The sequence below is a fragment of the Zophobas morio genome, unplaced genomic scaffold, assembly GCF_036711695.1.
Source record: "Zophobas morio isolate AGI-343-1 ecotype UQ-CSIRO unplaced genomic scaffold, CSIRO_AGI_Zmor_V1 ptg000023l, whole genome shotgun sequence".
NCBI lineage: Eukaryota > Metazoa > Arthropoda > Insecta > Coleoptera > Tenebrionidae > Zophobas > Zophobas morio.
In genome coordinates this window covers 11,706,154-11,728,166 of record NW_026972128.1, presented here as the reverse complement: position 1 = coordinate 11,728,166, position 22,013 = coordinate 11,706,154, and the positions used below count along the sequence as shown (strand labels likewise).

Genomic DNA, 22,013 nt, shown 5'->3' with positions numbered 1-22,013 from the left:
CACCGGCCTCAAGATGGATCCGGAGGCTTTCCTCGACATCGCCAACCAGGTGGTCAAGCTCAAGATGTTTCCCTATTTCGACATTGCGCACTGCACCTTGTGCGCCCTGTCCGTAAGGGAAGACCTGGGAAGCGGTAGGTGAACGAATGCACACAATAACGTACGACTAGAGACAACATTGGCCGTCCTACTTTTATTATGACTTGCGGTTTAGATCGGACTTGCAATTAAGAATAGTTTTCGGTGTCGTCTTATTCAGAAGCCTCTACATAGAGTGTATTTTTATGATGTAACGAGGCCGCAGCGCGGTGCGGCGCTTGCGTGATATGGGTGTTTTATCTATGGATTTCATTCAGTTTAAATAAAGCAGGAGTCGGAGTTATTTAAGGAATTGTAGGTACATTATTTTTTAATAGACGGATGTATCATGATGCACTCGTTGATGTCAAAGTTTTAAATTTGGTCAGCTGGTATTTCGTATTTTAGATCCTGTCCTCTTCACACATTCATGACGGTAAAAAAAATAGATTAAACGAAAGCATGAGTTTATAAATAAATGACCTTACGTTGTAAACTACAAGTTCATGTGTAAAACGATAAATTTTAATTGTCTAAACTGTCATAATTTTATTAAATTGGTTTTACTGCCACTTCGTAAAAAAAACTTCGAATTACTGAAGAAGTTGATAAATACGTCGGTCCTCCATAATTTATTTAGTTCTAAATATTTTATTTTAAATTACAATTTTTCTTCAATTTTCAGTTTTCCTATAAATTATATTTCTGTGTATCACGTCGTATTTTGCAATATGTTAGAATTTTGTTTTTTTTTTTTATTATCGAGAATTTTTCGAAAGATCAACACCAAAGTAGTAGATTATATTTACTGTAAAATTATCACGATGTGATATTTGTTTGTTCTTTACATAGTGTTATATAAAACACATGTCCAATCACATATGTATACATGTATTTAGACCGCATATATAACTGTCAATGATAACTTTGGTTAATACAGAAAAATAACGATAAAATTTGAGTAAATAAAAGTCTGTAGTGCTCTATATTAAAATTTCAAACCACAATTTGAGTAATTAATACAATAAAAACATATTACCTAGAATCTGCCGTTTTTAAGTAAATTACGTTTAAAAACCAAGATAAAATTTCGTATTTTGTAATAACTAAGAGAAAAATGTAGTTTTAAAACATGAAGATTTAAGAAAAATCGAAACTTCGAATCAAATTTGAATAACAATAGGTGATAATGGTAATCTTTCTCGACTATAAGTCGTATAGGATTCATGTATACTTTTTGGAAAATCTGAGGTACTTTGATCGAATTGACAATACCGCCAATTAAACGTGAACTGACGTAAAGATTATGTTTTAAAGTCTAACACATCATATGACAAAAGGGTTTTTTTTAATTTTTTTAAAGGTCATGCAACCTTAGGTTCAGATGTAAATTTACAAATGTGTGAAATCAAATTATAGAAATACATACTCTTAGTTGGTATAGCAAATATGTAAGTAAATGTTTGTCGGGCATGAAATAATTATCTAGTAATAATAATAATAATAATAATAATAGGGTGGGTCTAAAAATCATAGCTGCAGGATTTCTCATTTATAAGCATGAAAAGTTGCTTTCTGTATTAATGTTTCTATTTAATTTAAGAGTATTTTAGTTTTGTAAAATTAGTAAAATTTGAAACAGCTGTATATAATTAATAATGAATATGAGTAGTGCCAACGGCCTTGTAATATTTATTTAAATAGTCTGGTTCTACTTATGTAGTTTGGCTTATCAGACTTGTTTTTCTGTTGGATAGTACGTTTATTTTAAACGTTTGTTATCGTTATTGTTGTTTGATATAACGTTACTGGTTATTCATGTTGTGACAATAATTCCTTTAATTAATTCCAAAATTGTAATTGTCGTATGTCTGCTATTAGAACAATTAGATCTGACAATTGTAATATTTGTTGGCTCCTTTGGGGAAAGGTGGTGCTGTGTGGAATTTTCAAAATATATTTTCGTTTTTGTAGTCTTACTGAGCCACAAAAAATGGAATTTTCATAAATACGAATACAATTAAGGATACTAAACACATAAATTTATGCAATGGATCTACATACAACTCTTGCATTAGTGAAACAATATAAGTATGAAAATGATTACGAATAAACTGCATTATAGTATTGTTTCTCTCAGACAAGTTTAATAAGTAAGACCCATAATGTAGCTTAAAATTGGAGGCCAATAATATACAGTTATTGTAAAAATTGAGATTTAAGAAACTAGTCGATTTTTAGAGTGTGCTACATAGGTACGGCTTGCTTAATTCTAACGTGTTGTGAATTTTTAGGCGCTCAAACATTTTCACGTAAACACCCCTTAGCATGTTGGTTGTCGTATATGTTGGTGGTGTTTGCTGGTGGTATGGTAGCAAATGGACTCCTCGCAGAACCGATCTTAGCACCGCTCAAAAACACACCTCAGTTAGTAGTCGCCACATTAGTTTGGTAAAACATTGCAAAAGTTGTGTGTTTCACGTTTTAATTAACTCTGTGCAGGTATGTAATTTTTTACACGCCAATTGACTTGGGATACAAACTAGCCAAGTTTCTTCCAATCAAAGTAGTTTTCTCAGCGATGAAAGAAATTTATAGATGTAAAAAAGTGTACGACGGTGTAACTCATGCTGCCAAATTGTACCCAAATGGATACCTCATAATGATAATTATTGGAACCTTAAAAGGAAATGGTGCTGGATTTACCAGGTTATTAGAAAGACTTATCAGAGGCGTATGGACACCAACTGCCATGGAATTTATGCAGCCGAGTTTGTATGTCTCATTTTTTTTCTACACATTATGGTTACATTTTTAATTGAAACTAATTTCCAGCTACACGAAAGCTTCACTTGTGGCTTCCCTCATCTTTATTTTAGACAGGAAGACCGAGCTGATTTCGGCACCACACGCTTTAGTCTATTTCGGAATTGTGATCTTCTTTGTGTACTTCAAATTATCTTCCATACTTTTGGGAATACACGATCCGTTCGTTCCATTTGAAAACTTAATGTGTGCATTATTCTTTGGAGGCATTTGGGATAGTTTGGCAAAGATTTTGGGCAGGGGACAACCCAAAGAAGGAGAAGTTAAAGATGCAAAGAAAACGAATTGAACTGATTTTCTTTTAAGTTTTAAGAAAAGGATAAATTTGATTAGGTGCGGAAGATCAAATTTATCTTTTCATTGTTTGTCTGTTTTCGGTTAAGACTTACAAGATAAAATCCTTCATTGGAAAGAGATGTAGGGTTTTATGTTAACAGCAATAATTACGTATGTACCAAGATATTTTTATTTGTATTTAATAAACTATTTCTCTTCAGTTTTTGTTTTGTTTGTCGAAATAATCGTAGTAGAAATAAAGAGAAAGTCTTGTTGCAGTTATTTTTATTCAAAACTTATGTGGTAGATATTCAGTCCGTATTTAAAACCAAACAGACTCCTTGTAAAATCCAATGACTAATATGTTCGGGGGTTCCTAGGTCGGCCTCGAAAACGAGGCCCACACCCATGGCGTTTCGTCGCAACGAGGTCGTGTACACTGGTGTCCTTAAAGTATTTTGCAGTTTCAATCGGAAAGCCTCGATAGGAATAACGTTCATAACGGGCAGCGGCTCTACTAGAATTTTCGGTGTAGACCTTCTTAAACGTCTGTTTTCTGTATCCCAAGCAGCTCCTTCCAAGTATAAACCATGAATCATGCAATTCCCCTACAAACTATTGTAAAATCTTTTTAGAAAAAAATTAAAGCTCACTTACTGGAGGTGGTCGAAGAGTGACATCATTCGGATCAACATATTCGCTGACGTTGGTATACAAAGTTGATCTATCCAACGGCCAGTTATTCAGTCGACAAGCAATTTGTACCAGTGCAGCTAGATATGTTTCTGGAATGTGGATCCCTGAGATCCACAATACTGCTGGTTCTCCCGTATTTGACTAAAAAGAAGAGTGAATGTGGATTAAGCAAAAACATTTGAGACCTACCCAGCTGAAGAACTGTTGTTGTCGTTTTTCAAAATGTTCGATCCAACCTCCTAAACTCTTACAAGTTGCTGGACTTTGTTTCCTCCAAGCACTTGGTAGTTGACCGTTATATAGAGAATATGCAACGTTATCCAGAACTGCGTCCATGCCGATATCGCCTGCTAGTGCTTTCAAAAGTTGGGTTAAAGTACGCCGCATTACTGCTATCAAAATGTTGAATCGTTCTAGTTCTTGCAAAAGTACGACTACAGTCGGAGACATAACTCTTTGAAAGGATCGTCTAATTTTCCACACTTCGTATTCCTCGGGTATCTTTTGTAGTATGTCGTTGGTAACGTTTTCGATAAATTCTTCCCGACTTATTCCCTCACCACTAGTAGCTGCGGAAAAAATATTGTGATTAAAATCGATATTTCTAACGTTTTGTACCTGTTTGTGGTTGTAATTCGATCAGTAGTCGCCACATTTCTTTTGTAGCTTGTGTATAATAGCCAATTTCTGCATTCGGATGTAAACCGAAAACGTCTGGACTGTTTGTTAACGGAAGTTCATCGATTACAGCTGAAGATAGAACTTAGTTAGTGTTGTTCGGGAAGGAAAGAACTTACCAATGTAGTCGTCCTTTACACCATCCGGTGGTACTACATAATCGACGGTGTTATCGTGATAAAAATGAAAAGGTTGAAACGTGTCAAAAAGAAAGTCGCCCATGTATTCATCCATATATGTGGCAACAATACGTCTATCAAAATCATCAATAACTCGCCCTCCATACATCACTTCTCCAATTAAATACTTGAGACTGTTCCAAGGCATTTTCGTATCCTTAGCTTCCAAAGCTTTCGTTAAATATGTGTCCAAAATTTGCACGCAAACTTGGAAATCTGACTCATTAAAGTCGTAGCAAATATTCCATCCAATTTTATCATATTTTCGACGTTCTTGCACAACTGCGTGGAAGAAAGCAAGAACATAAATTAACGACTTGTATGCAGGGTGAGCACAAGCTTCCAACGTTTGTTCTCTGATTTTAAAATACGTGTTCCTCAGATTCAGCTTAAGTCCGTTAGGTGGTTCCGTAACCACTTTCAGAGAGCTTTGAAGAATACCAATGGGAAAGTTGTTGACAGGATCTGTGGTCAGCCACAGTCTAAAATCGGGATGGGGTTTCGAAACTTTTTCCAACTGTTTTTCCAGTTGTCGAATGAAAGCTAGCAACAAGTGACAGTTCTGAAACATCAACCACTGTCCTCTTGCAACGGCGGTCTCTAAAAGTGCTAAAGCAGCAGCTTCCTGGCCTTGACCAAGTGACAGATATCTGAACTTTCCTCCACCAAAACCACTTCTGTCGGCTAATTTCATCAACTCAGCTGTTGGATCGGAACCGGGACTTAAAACGAATATCACAGGTGTCAGTGGACTACTTTGTTCGTAGATGCCGTCGAAACTGATAACTGGAGGCATTATGTATTCCTCTCCTATAACTTCTGTGATGTAATCACCCACAGCTCTATACACGCGATCAACCCGGAAACATCGTAGTAACATCAGTATTTCGAACGGTTTCAATTTTTGCTTGTACCCACACGGGAAATCCGTAGATTCTGGAGCGTCCAAATCGTACCACCGTTGCCATTCGTCTAAACGTCTCTTTACCTCATCAGGAAGTTCATTAAAGGCATCGGGAAAGTCTGTGCTTAATTTCATTAAATCTTCCCAACCGCTAGGAGATATAAACTTTGTTGGATTTTCTCGAGGAGTTTTCTCCAATGTCACAGAGCCTTTAATGAAAAACTCCAGTTCTTGTTGAGAAATATGTTGTGCATTTTGTTCGAGTTTGGTGGTCATTTGGAACGAAAATAGCAGCTTATGGATTTCAAAGATTCCGGTGCACCCATAATCGTAAACATTTTTTGTTAAAGTGTTTATAATATTGCTTAATCGTTTTACAAGAATCGTATGAGGTAGTGCTTTTCGAAGAGAATAAGCAAATACTTCTAAATATGAAGCCAATGAATACTGATACATAGCGTTCACTCCAGCCATATCCGACAAAACGAAAAACAAAATGGCACCTCGTTGAGCTACGGAGCGATAACCATCCCTGAGTTTATTGATATCCTGGGCAGTTTCTGCAGCTAATATCAACTTATCAGACACTTCTTTAGCTTTAGATTTAGTGTTTTCCAAAGTTTCCACTAATTCAACATTATCCAACATGTTCCCTGTTGTAGTTGACAATTCCCTCAACAAAGAATCTTCAAGATTTTGTAACAAATTCTTATTTTCGCTAGTTTCTTTAATTAAACTTTCTCTTTGTTCTTCTAAATCGGGTCTTTCATTTCTTACGACGACGCTCAATAATTGGTCTTCTAAACCAGATAGCGTTACTGTGTAGTTAATAACAACCGCATTGGCATATACTGCTGGATTAAAAACCGGATTAGAAAATTTTGTTGTCATATACATCCTAAAGTTCGGATCGTAGTCGACTTCTTTATCTCCTAACATTACAAAAACCCTTCCCGAAACGGTTTTTATGTTTTTCTCTATAACGTTAGTCGCAACTGGATCTATATAGTCATCAACATCTTGAAATAATATCGCAGAACCGTACTTGATAGCCATGTCCAAAAACTTAAGAAAGTCGGAATCATTAAAATTCAAAATTTTCAAGTTATTCTTTTCTTCTTTTCGTTTAATCCAATTGAGTGCTTGTTGCTGAGGATCGATGCAAAGTGGAAACCTAGATGCTTTCAAAGTCAGTATACCATTCTGAACAGATAGTTCATCAGGTGGAAGACCTTCAGAATTCCACGTACTAATCTCCACGTCACTAGTAAGATTTCCTTCAATTCGATAGGGTTGTGTTAAGGGTATTTGTCTTTCCAAAATATCACTTTGCCAGTCCTCGTAAATCATCTGTCTTCTAAATTCGAAAGTAAACGGACCTGCGTAACTTAAGAAAGCAGCAGATAACAAACAATTTCCAACTAGTCTATCTTTTTCCATGTGTAAATTTTCTAGATCTTTAGTCCATCGGTCCCTTTCCGAGCTCAAACCAGTGATGAGTTTGTCAGCGGCAATAAGTCGTCTCATCATTATATCGGTCTCTTCTTGAAGTTCTTGCCGTCTTTTCATGGCTTTAGCATACCTTTGATTTAATTCAGCTAAAGCTGCTTCCAACTTCGCTATTTCATTGTACAGTTTTTCTAGACTTTTCTTTGCTGCGTCGTAATCTCTTTGCAGTTGTTCTACTCTCTCTTTCTTGGGTTTTACTTCGCGATAAACAGTACAATATCCCAACACAGCTTGCACGAACTTTAGAAGACCATAACCTGCTTTGCTGATGGACGCCATATCGTCTAATTTAGAGGACTTCTTCATGTGCGCTTTAACAGCTCGTTGTTGTGCTTGAGTGATAAGATCACAATTCATTTCTTGCAGAGTTCTCAAGAAATTCGTGTCGGCCATCATTCCTTTCGCTGTTTTCCACGAGATTTCTTTGTACCCTCTGATTATAGCGACACATTCACATACGGTTTGCACGGCTTCTGGCGGCGTAGCAAAGGATCGAATTTCAGTAATGTCAGCTTTATCCAAATCTGATAATGCTAATCTGGCAGCTTCTAGCGCAGGTAAAGCTGCAGCTAACGCCTCTTCAGCATCAGCTTGCTCCAAACTAATAATTCTAGCTTGTTCTTCAATTTCACTACTTTTTAAAGATGCCAAGTCTTTTTTCTCCGTTGCCTTTCTCGTTCCTTCGTCGATTTCAGCCAACATCTCTTCGCACTGTCGTGTTGCTTCTTCTACTCGAATTTTTTGTTTCGCTAGTTTTTTGTTTAATACGGCGAGCTCGGCACTTGCTTCATTAATTTTTGTCATTCCACTTTGAAGTCGATTGCATTGACTGTCAATGTACGCATTTTTTTCGTCCAAGAGTTTTAAGTATATTTGCATTAAGTCCAAATAATGTTTAGGTGTGACGTAATTTTTTCTTCTCAGTGTCAGGAGGTAATCTCTTACGTAATCTGACATACTTTTGTGGACATGCACAACGTGTTCTATTATGCTGTCGCGATATACTTCGGGAATTTTTGGATTCTCTTTGAGGAAAACTTGTGCTACTGCAAATAATGCCTGGGTTGGCCAGTTGAAAATCCAGTCGATGGTTGTGTTGTTAACCAAACCAGGAAAACTTCTACATCTTTTACTTAAGATGTCACCAGAAGGAGACATCGCAAGTACTAAATGCAAATTATCAGCACATCGATGAAGAAAATACTGCCAAACCGAATCTTTCGCCACTCCATAACCTGCATTTACAGCAGCAGTTCTTAGCTGCGAAATAATTTGTTCTTTGTCGTCATCAGTAAATAACGCTGGCACTATACCAATCATCAAAATGTTATTAATGAATTCTAAAAAGCCTTCCTCTACGATTTGAGCCGCAGTAAAATAAAAAACGGTAGGTTTTCCAGAAACTCCTAATTGAGTATATAACGTCTTTAAATCATCTTTGAACGTGGTTTCATTGTACCCTTTGCAAAGGACGATTCGAAAAACTTCGCAGTTCGCCGTGAAAGCCGCAATTCTGGTCAGACTAGTTTTGCCACTTCCTCCTACTCCCACCAACATCACATGCCCCCTTTCTAACCTTATTCCTCTATGGATACGAGTTAAATGTTCCAAAGCATCATCAAAAAGCACGATATTCATTTTATCGTTACGTTCATTATACACTTCCATAATTTCCTGGAAAAGGAAATAAATCGCTTCGTAATCTAAAAGATCTTCGTAATATCTAATTTCGTCTTCGTTAACCGCGTTACGATAATCTCCGAACAGTAAAGGATCTCTCATTGCATATTCTGTAACGTCGACGCGTTCTTCTGGTTCTTCAGATGGTGCTTCTTGCACTTGTTCGGCTGGATCTTGAAATTCAAATGTTGACAACTCTTCAATATTTTCTGGAATTACTACTTCTTCTTTGACTATAGCAGGATAGTACTTTTCTATCTGCGATTTAATTTGATCGGTCATAAAATTTTGATCATCTGTATTAATAAGTCGATCACAGATGACTCGTGTAAATTCGTTCCTCCAAACTCTAACAATCTGATGAACAGCAAAAAAGAACTTCGGTGTAGTTTTACACATTCCAGCTACGATCCTTGATAAATCCCTCATATTAAAAATGTAGTGAAATTTACTTGGAGTTGGAGGCAGTTGTACAATAATTACGTTGTAGAGATTCAGCGTCATTGTGATTAAAGTGCTTGCTTGGTGTGCTTCTTCAGGGAATGCTTGCAAATGTCCCTGTAGGATTGAAGTATATACATGATGTAAAGTTTCTGTCGTAGGAAAAACAAGATTAAATACGGAAAACATTGACATGAAACGAGGATCAACTTCGTTTCGACCTCCACCTGCCACACCCATTGCAGCGAAGTACGAAACATCTTTAAGAATTTTCCAGTTCAAGTCTTTTCCTCTATCAAAAAATCCTTTTCTTTCAAAGAGCAACTTTAATAGTGCAATAGGTTGTTGCGTTCCGTATTCGTCAACTTGGGGCATGTTCATATCATCTATGAAACATATCAATTTTTTTCCAAGTGGAGGACCGTAAATATCTTTAGTTCGTTTCTCTACAGATGATTCTAAATTTTTCTGTACATCCATAGATGTAGTTCTGGACGAAAAGTTAATGTTTAGCAATATGTTAATGTCTTGGTTTAAATTTCTCAGAAAGTTTTGAATAATGGCAGTCTTGGATGTACCAGTTTCACCTACCAGTACAATGGGTCTTCCCACTTTATTCATTAAAGTCAGCAGATAAGTAACCTTAGCAGTATCAACAGTTGGCACTAGAATTTCAGAAAATCTCTTCTGGAGATCATGAACATATTCAGGAACCACCCACTTCCACGCAGTCCAAACTTTTTCTTTTACATCAAAGTAATAATCATACAGCGAAGGGAAAGATGCGGGTAGATGTTTGTGATCAGCCTTTTTATCTATCGTGTCATCTTGTTTTAACATGGTGCACAGCGTCTTAATAAATTCATCAAATTCTTCACGACATTTATCAAGAAGTGCTGCTCCAACAGAATTGTAAATGCAATAAAGAAAAATCGATTCAATCAAGTCTATATCAACTTCTTCTTCAGGATCACGTGTATCTTCCACTGGTTGCGGATAAACTGCGTTAATCATGATACACAACTGCGTCATCATGTTGAGCCCACTTTGAGGAATTACGGTTTTTAATGGAGCAACTTGTTTGTTAGCCACTACACCTTCTAAAACATAAGCTAGCAAATCGGGAATGTACTTTTCGTATAAAATTTGAAATGCTTCCCGTTCTGGAGGATGATTTCTACTTTGAACCCACCGATCCCAGTATGGCTGAAAACCTAAATTTTTAGGATCAACGTAAACCATGCCAGCTCTGGAAACTGTCGCAGGTGAAGCATACTGTAAATCACCAACTTCGAAAAGTAGAGCACAAACTGGCACTTGAAGTCTGATACGCTCACCATTGGCAAGAGTCAACAACTTGTTGTCGTCCATAACGGAATTCATATTTTCGATCCATAACGCATCCACATCTCCATCAAACAAAATGTATCTTCTTTCTGGTTTATCAGTGGGTTTGTTCATTTCTCTAAAGATATTGGATAGAAGTCCGTCGGTCCAGTCTCTAGAAACTGGATCTAGAATTCCGTAAAGCTCGATAACAGAACACGCTTTGGGATTTAATGTAAAAATCTTAGTTTTCAAACCAAGAATAGTTTGCGCACGTGCTAATGCTTGAATAACGACTGTTTTACCGCCACCGGTAGGTCCTACCAACATGGTGGAATGTCGGGTCATCATCGTTTCATAAACTTGAACGACTTTATCAACTTGGTATGGCAGTACGATGTAGTTATGTGTTTTTAGAGCTTGTTCTACAGCAGCATTAAAATCAGGATAACCGACTCTAGGACAGTCCATACCAGGGAACAAATCTCTAATTAAACCTAAAAATAAAGGAACATCTTCGTACACAAATTTCGGATGATTCATGTCGCGTAAAGCTCTCATAAGCACTACAGCTTCATTTAGATCAGGAGACGCTCTTTTTAACACACCAGCCATTCGTAAAACTGCATTTAAAGCTCTCAAACCCCAGTCGTAGTGAAATTGCTTAGATAATTGTTCTCTGGCAAGTTTATATAAAACTGTCATCTTTTTGGCAAGAAGCTTGGCCTGAAGAAAACCATCCGAAAATAGAGAAATGAGGCAAATCATCTCCAAGTCGGGTACGATGCAAACCACGGGTCTAAACAATGCTTTAACGGATTCTGGTAGTTCCGTTCTTCCCGCATATCCAGGATTCATAGTTATAAAAATTCCTACTTTAGAATCTAAATTAATTTCAGCCCCTTCAAACGTGAACTTCTCAAGATGTAGCGTAAGAGCACTTCTGATCGTCTGCAGTTGTGTAGAGATCACAGACAAAACGGAAATATCAATTCGATTAAATTCATCAAAGCAACCCCAAGCACCACATTGAGCTAGACCTGCCAGTGTAGTTCCGATAGCTTTAAAATCCATTCCTTCGCCACAGTTTGTGACAATACATAACAAAGCCATAGCTTTTGCCAAATCTTTAACAGTTTCCGTTTTTCCAGTACCGGCTGGTCCAGCCGGAGCCCCTCCCATATGCATGATAAGCGCTTGAGTGACGGTTAAATAAATTCTGTCAGTTAGAGGAGTGATCACAAGACGCCCATTTAATCCCATGTATTCGTAGCCATATTCAAAGGATCCAGTACATTGGGTTACCCACAAGTTGTCCAAATGATTAACCCAATAGAACCTCAGTTGACTCTCCCACTCGAATTCTCTAATGTCCGTAACACTGTTGGTTACAAAGCTTTCGATAATATCACGTGCATGTACTTCGATTATAGCTATCGTTCTAAATTTATTTCTGTCATTGGAGGAAAGATCTGCCCTTACTGTTATCACTATTTCGTCTAATTGACTATTTAACGTCTGAAGATACTCTTTCATGGCTCTCTTGTTACCTTTCGTGATTTTGACGAAAACATTTTCAACTTCTGCTGTCCACCAAACCTGACTACCAGCAAGACATATCATACCTTGATATTCCAGCATCCATTCAGCTCGTGGCCTTCTAATTTTGCCATAGTAGAAAATAGCACTTTTTGTAATAAATCGATTTGATCGACGCATCTCGTTCAATACATCATTCATCCAGTCCTCTACTTTCCCAACAACGTTTACAACTTTGCGATATTCCATTACTTCCCCTTCCGAAGATATCATAGCACTAACAATCATTCTGTCATTATTGTCTAAATGCATTCGTAGAGATTTGATATTGTCAAACATTTTAATCATATGTTCTTGCACCACCTCTGGGTTGCTGCTTCCAAGAATGGATAAGAGTTCTTCGGTAGAAATAAAATAAAACCTTGGAAAACGTCTCCGTTTCGAATCTAGGTAATCGTTTAGAGATTTTTGACATTTGTCTAAACCCTCACTAAGACCTTGGAATTCTTCTAGGCGTCCAGCTGAATTACAACTATCCATTACATTCGGTCGTTTTGCCGTTTCTATCATGATCCTTCTAAATGATTTGTCGATGTCATCAAATTTTTTCGCTTCTTCTGGGAGTTGTGCTCTAATGTCACCACCGATAAAGATTCCTTCCAGGTATAACCATTTTCTTTGAACTGACAACCATTCGTCGATTACTTCTCCAATGTTGGCTAAACTTTTTTCCAGCTTTTGAACTTGTACTAGAAACGGTCCTACAAACTGAGATCCGGCCATACTTTGTAAATTCATTGAATTATCTTCCAGTACTTGCATAATTTCTTCAGTAGAACCAACCACAAAGCCACGGTCTTCATTCCCTTTCATATGTTTGTGTAATATAAAATTCATAGTAGTCCAAATTTCCGCTATTTGTTTGACTCCTTTTTCTATAGCCAGTTCTTTAATGGCGTGATTGATTATTTCTTCAGCAATGTCTTGATAACGATGAAGTTCCATTGCAAACATGTTGTCTAATGTGAATCTCTCTGGAGACATATCAAACTCAATACCAGTTTTCTGCATCAATTCCTGCCAGTGTCTTTCTCTCATAGCTTCATTTTTCAGTGCAACCATTAAAGGAATGACATTTTTAAATTGCTTCATTTTCAAATCCATGGTCTGTCCAACAGGAAGAGCTCTAACTGCTTTTGGAATTTTTCTGTAGTCCCGGATAAAACCATCTATACCATCACTCAAGGCCTGAGGATCTAGATTGGCCCATAGAGTGCGCCCCCAAACTTCTCTAGCATGTTTCTGAGTTCTATAAAATTTGTAAATAATCGTCATAGCGTCAAAGTCGTCTTTCACTCTTAAGTATTCAGAATAATCTGCTAGAGGGATGTCGAACAGCATTTCCGCGTTAACCAAATCAATTCGACGCGCTTCTAACTCGGCAAATTCCTTACCGTATTCTTCCATCAAAAGAACACCTTTATCTAAGTCTTCACCAACTGCACCAGGTCCATATTCTTCAAATCGTGCAACAAATTCTGCTAGAATTTGACAAAAGTCATCAATTTCTATAAGAGTCAATTGAGCAAATCTGTCTTTGGTCAGTTCTAACTTTTGTTCTCTATACAGTGCCGAAAAATGAAGCGATTTCCAGTCTTTTTCGAGTTGGTAGGCCAGTTCTTCATGTGCTGGATCAAAATCTATATCGTGTTGCTCCAAGATGGCGTAAATATCTTGACAATATAGATAATCCAATTCCATGTCGACGTTGTTCTTTAGTATACTTGCAATTGCGTTCATCACAACTTTAAACTTTTCTAAGCCTCTAATATTTTGGTTGACCATTGATCGAAGGTCGTCCATCGTACTTTTCATTTCATCCATCTTGGTTTTAGTGTTCTGATCGAGAATTGCACCAAGTGTGTCTTTCCATTCTACAGTATGGTCTATTATGGTCTCCAAGAGAGGTTTCAGATTTAAACGAATGCACATAACATCAACATGTTTCTCATGATTTTCCATGTCCCTTATAATGTCGGCATAGAACATGAACTTTTCATCAAACTTCGCACGTTGGCTGTTTTTTTCTACAAATTTTTCACAGGTGTATTCCTTATCATAGCACCATATGTTACGATAACGTCTCCACTTCTGTAGGTGTCTGTGAACTTCTAGTATCGTCTTTTGGGCAATATCTTGAAGCTTTTGAAGTATATCAGCAACGTCCGGGACACGTAGAACATCGTCATAAAACGAGTAGAGGTAATCTTCTCCACTAGGAAGTTTCTGTGGTTGAGATAAAAGACACATGCCGTTCATCCACCGTGGAAATCTTCTAAGCTTATCGAGGAAATCTCTAACACTTTTTACCATAATGTTATAAATTTCTGCCGAAGTCGGTTTTAGAAATAGCTCAGGACTTACAATAACCGCGTCAACTTCAAATATCGGTTTCTTTAACTGCATCTTCGACATGAAAGTGTCGAAATTTCGAAGAGTAAAGCTAATAAAGGCCTTATAGATCTCCACTTCCCAAAATGTGTAACTACTGGCCATGTACGATGATTGTCCTGTATTCGTACCCAGCACTAAAGTTTCAATTTTTATTAAAATAGGACCCAGACTTTCGTATATCTTTATCATCTGACAAACTTGTTTTACTCGTGTTTCTGCCATTTGTAAAAAGAATTGTTTGCACGGTAATCTTTCTGGTTCTTCATCAACGGTCTGATAGTCGAAAAGATTGAAAGAAGAGAGTAATTTGATCTTCAACTTGAGTTCATTTTCAATGTGTACCACCTGGTTGTACAAGTTTCGCAAATAATAAATTTGTTTACTGCAGTTCTCTGCATATTCTACAATGCCTAAAGAAGTCCAGTTAATTCGGGTTAACCCTTGCTGAATGTACAACTCGACTTGTCTTATATTGTTTCTTAGCATATTCATCTGTTTAAGAAAAAAAATTATGATTTTATCTGCTCAATTTTAGTAAAATTTAAGTACCTGAGGAACGCTTAGTTTCTTCATGATAGCATTATAAAGTTCCAGCATATTTTTAACGGCAAAAACGTCTTTTTGCAGGCGTTCCTTTCTAGACGCAATCATTTTCACCTTGTCCGGGAGTTCGTACTTTAGCGAATCTAACAGTTCCGCACCACGTATGCAGCTGAACAAATCGTCGTTGAAATTAAGAGCAAATTCTATACTCTGTTCAACCACTATCTTGTCGCCCATGACTTCGTGCCAAGTGAGACTTCGTTCAGAACGAATTTTGTCCATGACTTGGTTGGCCATTTTTTTACCCGAAACCCATTTTACCACGTGACCAGCCGTGGATATTTTTAAAACCTTAGGCTGTGACCGAACCTGATGCAAGCTAGTTTTGCTTGGGGTTGCCAACGAAGAACCTGACTGTAACGTCGTCACACTTTTGCCGAATTGTTTCTTCCCGATTTCAGGACCTAAATTTTTGATTAGATAAGCATTTGTCACGAAATTAAGAACAAGTTATTTTAGAGTTTTTAAGAAAAAATCGTAGGTTATTCATATCAAAAGAATTTTGGTCAGTGTGTTACGTTTGCCAAAAATTTTGACTGACTGTAACTGCAAAAACTATTAGATAAAGTAAATAAGAATACAAATTAGTTATATTTCGTCTTGGTAACACTTACTTGGGATAAATTTATTAGAAATACGAATATAAAGATCAACGATGTCTTTAAAATTTTAGTGACAAATTGAAATTCTTTACAAGAATTTTATATAATATGTATTGGAAAGGCAACTACTTAGCAGCTTAATACAATTAAGTGTACTAATTATTTACAGAAGCTTCACTTACTTTTTGATTGAGGTGCGGCATTCACAAACTTCAGTATATCCATCTGCATCGCTTGATCCATGATTGGACTTGAATGTTCCAGCCATAAATTGTATTTAAAATTTTGATAGGACCTTAAAGTTTTCACCATCATTAAATAGTTCTTAAAAATTTCTTCTTTTTGACTTGAATTTTCAAGTTCAGGAACTTTTTGAAATTTCAATATGGGCATTTTCACCAAATTGATAAGCGACTGGACCCAAAATATGGCTCCTCCATGTGGAGGATGATCTTTACAGATTGGAGGGTGGCGCTTATTCCTCTGTAAATTACAGCGTAATATAAGACATCAATTAAACCAAAACATACCGTAAACGCGTCATCAATCACCAGGAGTTCTTTATTAAATTGATCCAAAATAACATCGAACTTTGTCAATAGTCTGTCCAAAATAACTTGTCTCGTTTGAACATTTTTCAATTTAGAAAGCATTTCTAAAGCGCTTTCTGATGACCTAAGATTCTTAAAGCTTTGATCGATGAATTTAACGCCTTCGAGCTCCAATTTTCTGACTTCCTTATAAAAAAAATTCATGATAGCTTCCCAATTCTCCTTATGATTTGTGCTAAAAATATCAAAGTCCGCAGATTCAATTTGAATAACTAATTTTTCAACTCGTTTCGCGACGTTATCGATTTTTTGTGGGTCGACAACCATCGCTCGTAATTCAGGACCAAAGATATTGTTAAATTCTTCAACGATAGTGGCCACATCATACAAATCTCTGCAAACTGTTGCCATATAATCTGATTCGGCAAAAAGTTTCTTTTGGTCAAATTCCCATCTTTGCCCTTTTCCAGAATCTTCAATTTTTTGTCTCGTTTCCATGTATGAAGACTTCCAAATTTCAAGCATCTCCCGAGCTGACTGCGTCAACTTTTTGATGAGTTCTATTGGATTTCTAAAAAAAAAAAAATATGTATTGAGTGCTAAAATAATGTCATATTTCACCTAAACAAAAACTCAGTGTCTAAATTAACTCTAACTTTTTCCACCAAACAAGTGACAATTCTTTCCATGAGTGGAACCATCGTTTCGTCTTCACAGTAATATCGAGATAAAACCCAAATAAGATGTAAACCCTCAATAAGAACTGGAATACACTCTTTCACCCGCACAAAATCGTCACATGTTGTTACAGTCTGTAAAATTAAATTTAATTCTGCTTGGTGGTTTAAATTACAAATATAGACCTTAAAGTGACGTAAAACTGTTGATAAGAACTTCACATTGTCTCGAGCTTGAATATGATATTTCTTCAAATCAACTAAATAATTAATAAAAGCATCCATGATGGGAGATTTTGCCAACTCTAGAACGTCATTAACTCTAACGACTAATGGTTTTTTCAACTGTTCAACTATAGCGCTTAAAGCTGCTTCTCTTTCTCTCCAATATTCGTATTCAGGAATAGGACCAAATCCCTCGGGGGTCTAAAAGAAATAAGCAATTGTTTTTTCTGTATTCATTTTTATTTGTCATTGATAGAGATTATTACCTTTGCTAAGTAGATTTCAAGAACTTTAAGAATATGTCGTTCCCAAGCCATGACGATGTTTTGTAGTGTTTCTATAAGGTTCTTATCCTTGATCAACTCCTCATTTGGAACGTCAGTCATTAATACTTCTGGAAACGCGGTTAAAGGTAAATCGATATCATCGTCTACGTGCTCTAAAGTCCAGTTTAAGGATTTTTCTAGTCCCGTTATTTCGACCATTAAATCATCCTTAATAGGGGTGCTAGAAAGTGTACCGCCTTTCTGTTCCTCCGATTCTTCAACCGTAGCTTTTGTAGCAGTACTTTCCGTCGCTTTTATTTTGGATTCCGATTTCTTCTCTTTGTCAGGGCTAATTTTTCGAAAATCAGACGGCGATTTAAAGGCTTGATCAGATGAATTACTCAGACCTTGATCTGAAGGTGTTTTATAAGCTGTTCTTTTTATGACTGGTTCTGCAAAAAAATCCTTCATCATGGGCTTAAATTGTTCTTTGAAAGAATATTTCAAGGAATTTAAGAAATTTCCATTGCAAGAGCCGATCAAAAAATATGATGGCATTTCAGCTTCTGCTTCTTCCTGTGTATCAAAATTTGAGACTGAAATACCTTCTTCGGTTTTTCTAAAAAGATAAACAAAACGTTTGTTGTCTGTGTTAATGACAGCTTCATTTATGGTCCCAAAGTTCCCATGCAAAGTGTGGTCTATGACAAGTTTTTGGACAATTTTCTGAAAAATTATACTTCAACCAACGAGTACGTAACAAACACTATTCGTTTTTACCGGAACATAAATAATTTCTGGTTCTTCCTCTTCCACAGTTTCCGGTTCCTCCTTGTCTTCCTTATGCTTTTTCTTTTTACCTTTCTTGCCTTTTTTCTCTTTCTTCTTTTTCTTTTTGTCACTTCGATCAGTACTTGAACCTTAAATTACATCTTTAGTTTTTGTTAGTTTTATGTAATTTACTAAACCTTCAGTTGTTAGTTCGGATTCTGAAGCACCCTTTTTTCCTTTTTTCTTCTTTTTCTTAACTTTCGATATGTCCGTTGTACTTTCAGGTTCTGTACTCTCCGCTGTTTCTGTTTCCGTTGATTGTCCTATTGTTTCGGTTATTTCTGAGACTGTTCCCTGATTTGGAGACGGTTCATCACGTTCTTCGTGATGTTTCTGTGATTCTTTGCTTTCTGTTGCGTCTGTGGACGTTTGTTTATCTTCTTCTTGTTCACTTTCCATCTTTGTTTCTTCTCCTTCCTCCTTGTCTGTACCTGTTGTTACGTTCACGATTATTTACTATTAGTATTTTTGGAAAGTTTGTATTCGTTTTATATTAAATAATGCATTTTTAATTACGTGCAGAGTTATAAAACTAAAGGTAAATTAAATTACTTAATACTTGCCAAGATAAGACTGACTTTAGTAAATGAACTATTCTCTAAGAAAATAAAGGGGGAGTGAACGGAACTAGTACTTGCTAAGATAAGATTGATTTTGTTAAATGACAAACTCTCTCAACAAATAAAGGTCGGCTGGGACGTGTTAGTACTTGCCAAGATAAGACTGATTTTGGCAAAGGACCTACTCTCTAGGAAAATAAAGAGCGGATGGGCGGGGCTAGTACTTGCCAAGATAAGACTGATTTTGCCAAATGACATACCCTCTAAGAAAATAAAGGGCGGGTGGGGGGAGCTTGAATTTGAAAGATGTTTAGAAAATCTTGGTCTGGGATCACAACACCTCCGGAAATTACCAAAAGAGATTCTTTTGTTGATTTCAATTTCCAGAATATGGCAATTTTTGAAATATATACTTTAAAATCTGAATTTCAAACAAAATATTTTGAAAATCTTGGTCGGGGGACATAACACATTCAGAAATTACCAATAGAGATTCTTTTGTTGATTTTGATTTGCATAATTGTTTTTGGGTTTTGCCTCTTCGAAAATTTTCACCATTTTTCCAGAATTTCCAAAATGAATCAAATACGGTAAATTCTGGGTCATTTGAATTTGAACAGAATATTTCGAAAATCTTCTAGAACATAGCACATTTGGAAATTATCAAAGACATTCCTCTATTTAACTCGATTTCCAGACTTTTTTTGTGTCATTTCTTCCAAAATTCCTACCATTTTTCGAAAATCACCTAAATCATATACCACAATTTTTGGGACATTTTAAAATTTGAATTTGGTAGAGAATGTTTCGAAAATCTTTGTTTAGGATCACAGCGTGTTCGGAAATTACCAAAAGCGATTCTTTTTTGGATTGTGATTTCCAGATTTGAGGTTTCATTTCATCGAAATTCCTATCATTTTTGAAGAGTCTCCAAAATGATATAAGGCAATTTTTTAAATATTTTAAAATTTGAATTCCAAATAGAATCTTTCGAAAATCTTGGTTTTGGGAACATAACACATTCAGAAATTACCAAAAGTGCTTAGTTGATTTCATTTTCCAGAAATGTTTTTTGGTTTTATTTCTTTGAAAATTTTTATCATGCATACTCCCAGAATCTCCAAAATGAATGAAATAAGGCAAATTTCAAAATAATGAATTAATAATAATTCAAAAATTTGAATTTGAACAAAATATTTCGAAAATCTTATTCTTGAAGAAAAAGAAAAGATATTGTTTTATTATTAATTTCAACTTCCAGAATTTAATTTAATTTAATTCAATTCATGGTTTAGTTCGATATTTCAGAAAATTACCTAAGAAAGAAACTTTTTTTTCTGATTTATATACTTAATTTTCAACCGCTAGACCAAAATTTTAAAATTTTATATTTTTAGCCTATACGAGTTGAAGCTAATAATTACAATATCCTGTTATACAAAAAAAACTTCCGTGCATTTTTAGTAATAAACACAAATAAACTGCGTGCCAAAGGTTAGGGATATTTTAATTACCTAATTCTTTTCTCTTCTCAAAATAGAATTTTTTTTAGAATCTTTTTGAACTCACGTTATCTTCTCTCTGTGTTTAATGTCGGTCTCCTACGAAACAATATGCCAAAAAATTGTAAACATTGACTACTACAATTTTAAGTACTACACAAGTATGCCAGAAACTCCGCGGTCTTATATCTTGAAAACGAATAGAATATTGAAATTCTGTAAACGCCATTGTTTTTAACTTGAAGGGAGGAGCTTATATTTAGTATATTGCAAATATGGAGGTCAGTTTGCGTTGGACAAAGTCGGTAAAAAGTGTCAGAGTTGAAATGAATATATCCTAAAGAAAAAAAATCTTTCAATGTCATATATATCGAGAAGCAGCGTTTAAAAGAGGTCCTTCGAAAAAGAGTTTTCAAAAAGGGGATCCAAATCTAAATCAACATTTATTGCATTACGTACTAACTTTATAAAAGTTGAATTAAGTTGAGCTAATGTTTATAAAATTGATAAATATGTATATAGGTAATCATTAATTTAATCGCATTTAGGTACCTAATTTCTTATTGTGTCATTGTTGAAAATATATGTTGGGTTGCATTTAAAATTCGTCATATATTTTATATAGTGTAACTTCAAATAGATATCTAATCACTTGCATTTAAACTCTCTGTTTTAAAGTTTTACAGTGAAATCTGAAGTTTTCAATATCTTTTTATTGAGCAATTTTAACTATAAGAACTTCAGTGTGCCACTAGCAATTGCAGCAACATTTATTTAAGTAAATAACAAAATATCATTTTGCCCCCATGAAAAATGTAGGTATGTAATTAATTACCTTCAGCAGACGGTGAAGAGGTTAATTTTCCGTCTCCCTTCTTTTTTCCTTTCTTCTGTCCCTTTCCTTGCTTCTTTCCTCCTTTTTTTTGTTGTTTTCCTTTTTTTCCTTTACCTTTTTTTGTCTTATCTTCTTCGGCGGATTCTTCATGAACTGACGCTTTCTTAACTTTAAAAGTAAAAATGAGCTATTATATAAATCTAGCTTTGAAATGAGTTTTCGTTTGTTTGTTTTTTTGTTTTTGTTGACATCGAACGTGGTTCAATTTTTGTATTCGACTGGTTTTTTTTATGTACCTATATATCTATACAAATTTTATTTTCAGTTTTAATTTCAATATTGTTTTATTAATTGGTATATTAATTTATATATCCAAACAGTTAGTTTTTATTGTGGTAAGTACAAAAAGAAGTGTGTGAATATTTAACTAACTGCTTACCAACTTCAGGCACCATGATCTCCTCATCGATCAACTTTTCATAGGAGGTCTTATAGATGTAGAATAGCCTCCTGTGCGCTTCATCCTTTTTGAGGAAATCGTCATCCAAAAACGATGTCAGCTGGTACTCCAAATCATCGTTTTGGACCATCATGTTTTCGAAATATTCACCAGAATCTAGGCCAAAGTATCTGGTGACGCTGTTTTTGACCCAGTCCCGCCGAAAATCCGTAGTCATTTTAATATATAATTATAATATAAAAAGTATTCAAAAATAAATTATGCTCCGAAAATTATTTTCTTGTCAAAATATTTACAAACAAGTTTCCATGTTAG

At 35.7% G+C, this 22,013-nt stretch overlaps 2 protein-coding genes across 2 annotated transcripts; one reads left to right on the top strand and one right to left on the bottom strand.

Annotated features, from left to right (window-relative positions):
• Positions 1-13: 13 nt before the first annotated feature.
• On the top strand, positions 14-3,400 carry LOC135134406 (trimeric intracellular cation channel type 1B.1). Its single transcript, XM_064063084.1, has 4 exons — positions 14-134; positions 2,373-2,529; positions 2,581-2,853; positions 2,914-3,400. Exons 1-4 carry the CDS (start codon positions 14-16, stop codon positions 3,191-3,193), a joined length of 831 nt encoding a protein of 276 aa, XP_063919154.1. The 3' UTR covers positions 3,194-3,400.
• A 48-nt stretch (positions 3,401-3,448) lies between these two features.
• On the bottom strand, positions 3,449-21,969 carry LOC135134397 (dynein axonemal heavy chain 10). The gene is made up of 15 exons (XM_064063064.1): positions 21,678-21,969; positions 21,239-21,406; positions 18,479-18,772; positions 18,291-18,430; positions 17,511-18,236; positions 17,206-17,445; positions 16,964-17,154; positions 16,322-16,913; positions 15,974-16,274; positions 15,136-15,593; positions 4,674-15,078; positions 4,495-4,626; positions 4,066-4,445; positions 3,838-4,017; positions 3,449-3,788 (listed from the first exon to the last, which is right to left on the bottom strand). Exons 1-15 carry the CDS (start codon positions 21,913-21,915, stop codon positions 3,492-3,494), a joined length of 14,742 nt encoding a protein of 4,913 aa, XP_063919134.1. The 5' UTR covers positions 21,916-21,969; the 3' UTR covers positions 3,449-3,491.
• Between the last annotated feature and the right edge of the window lie 44 nt (positions 21,970-22,013).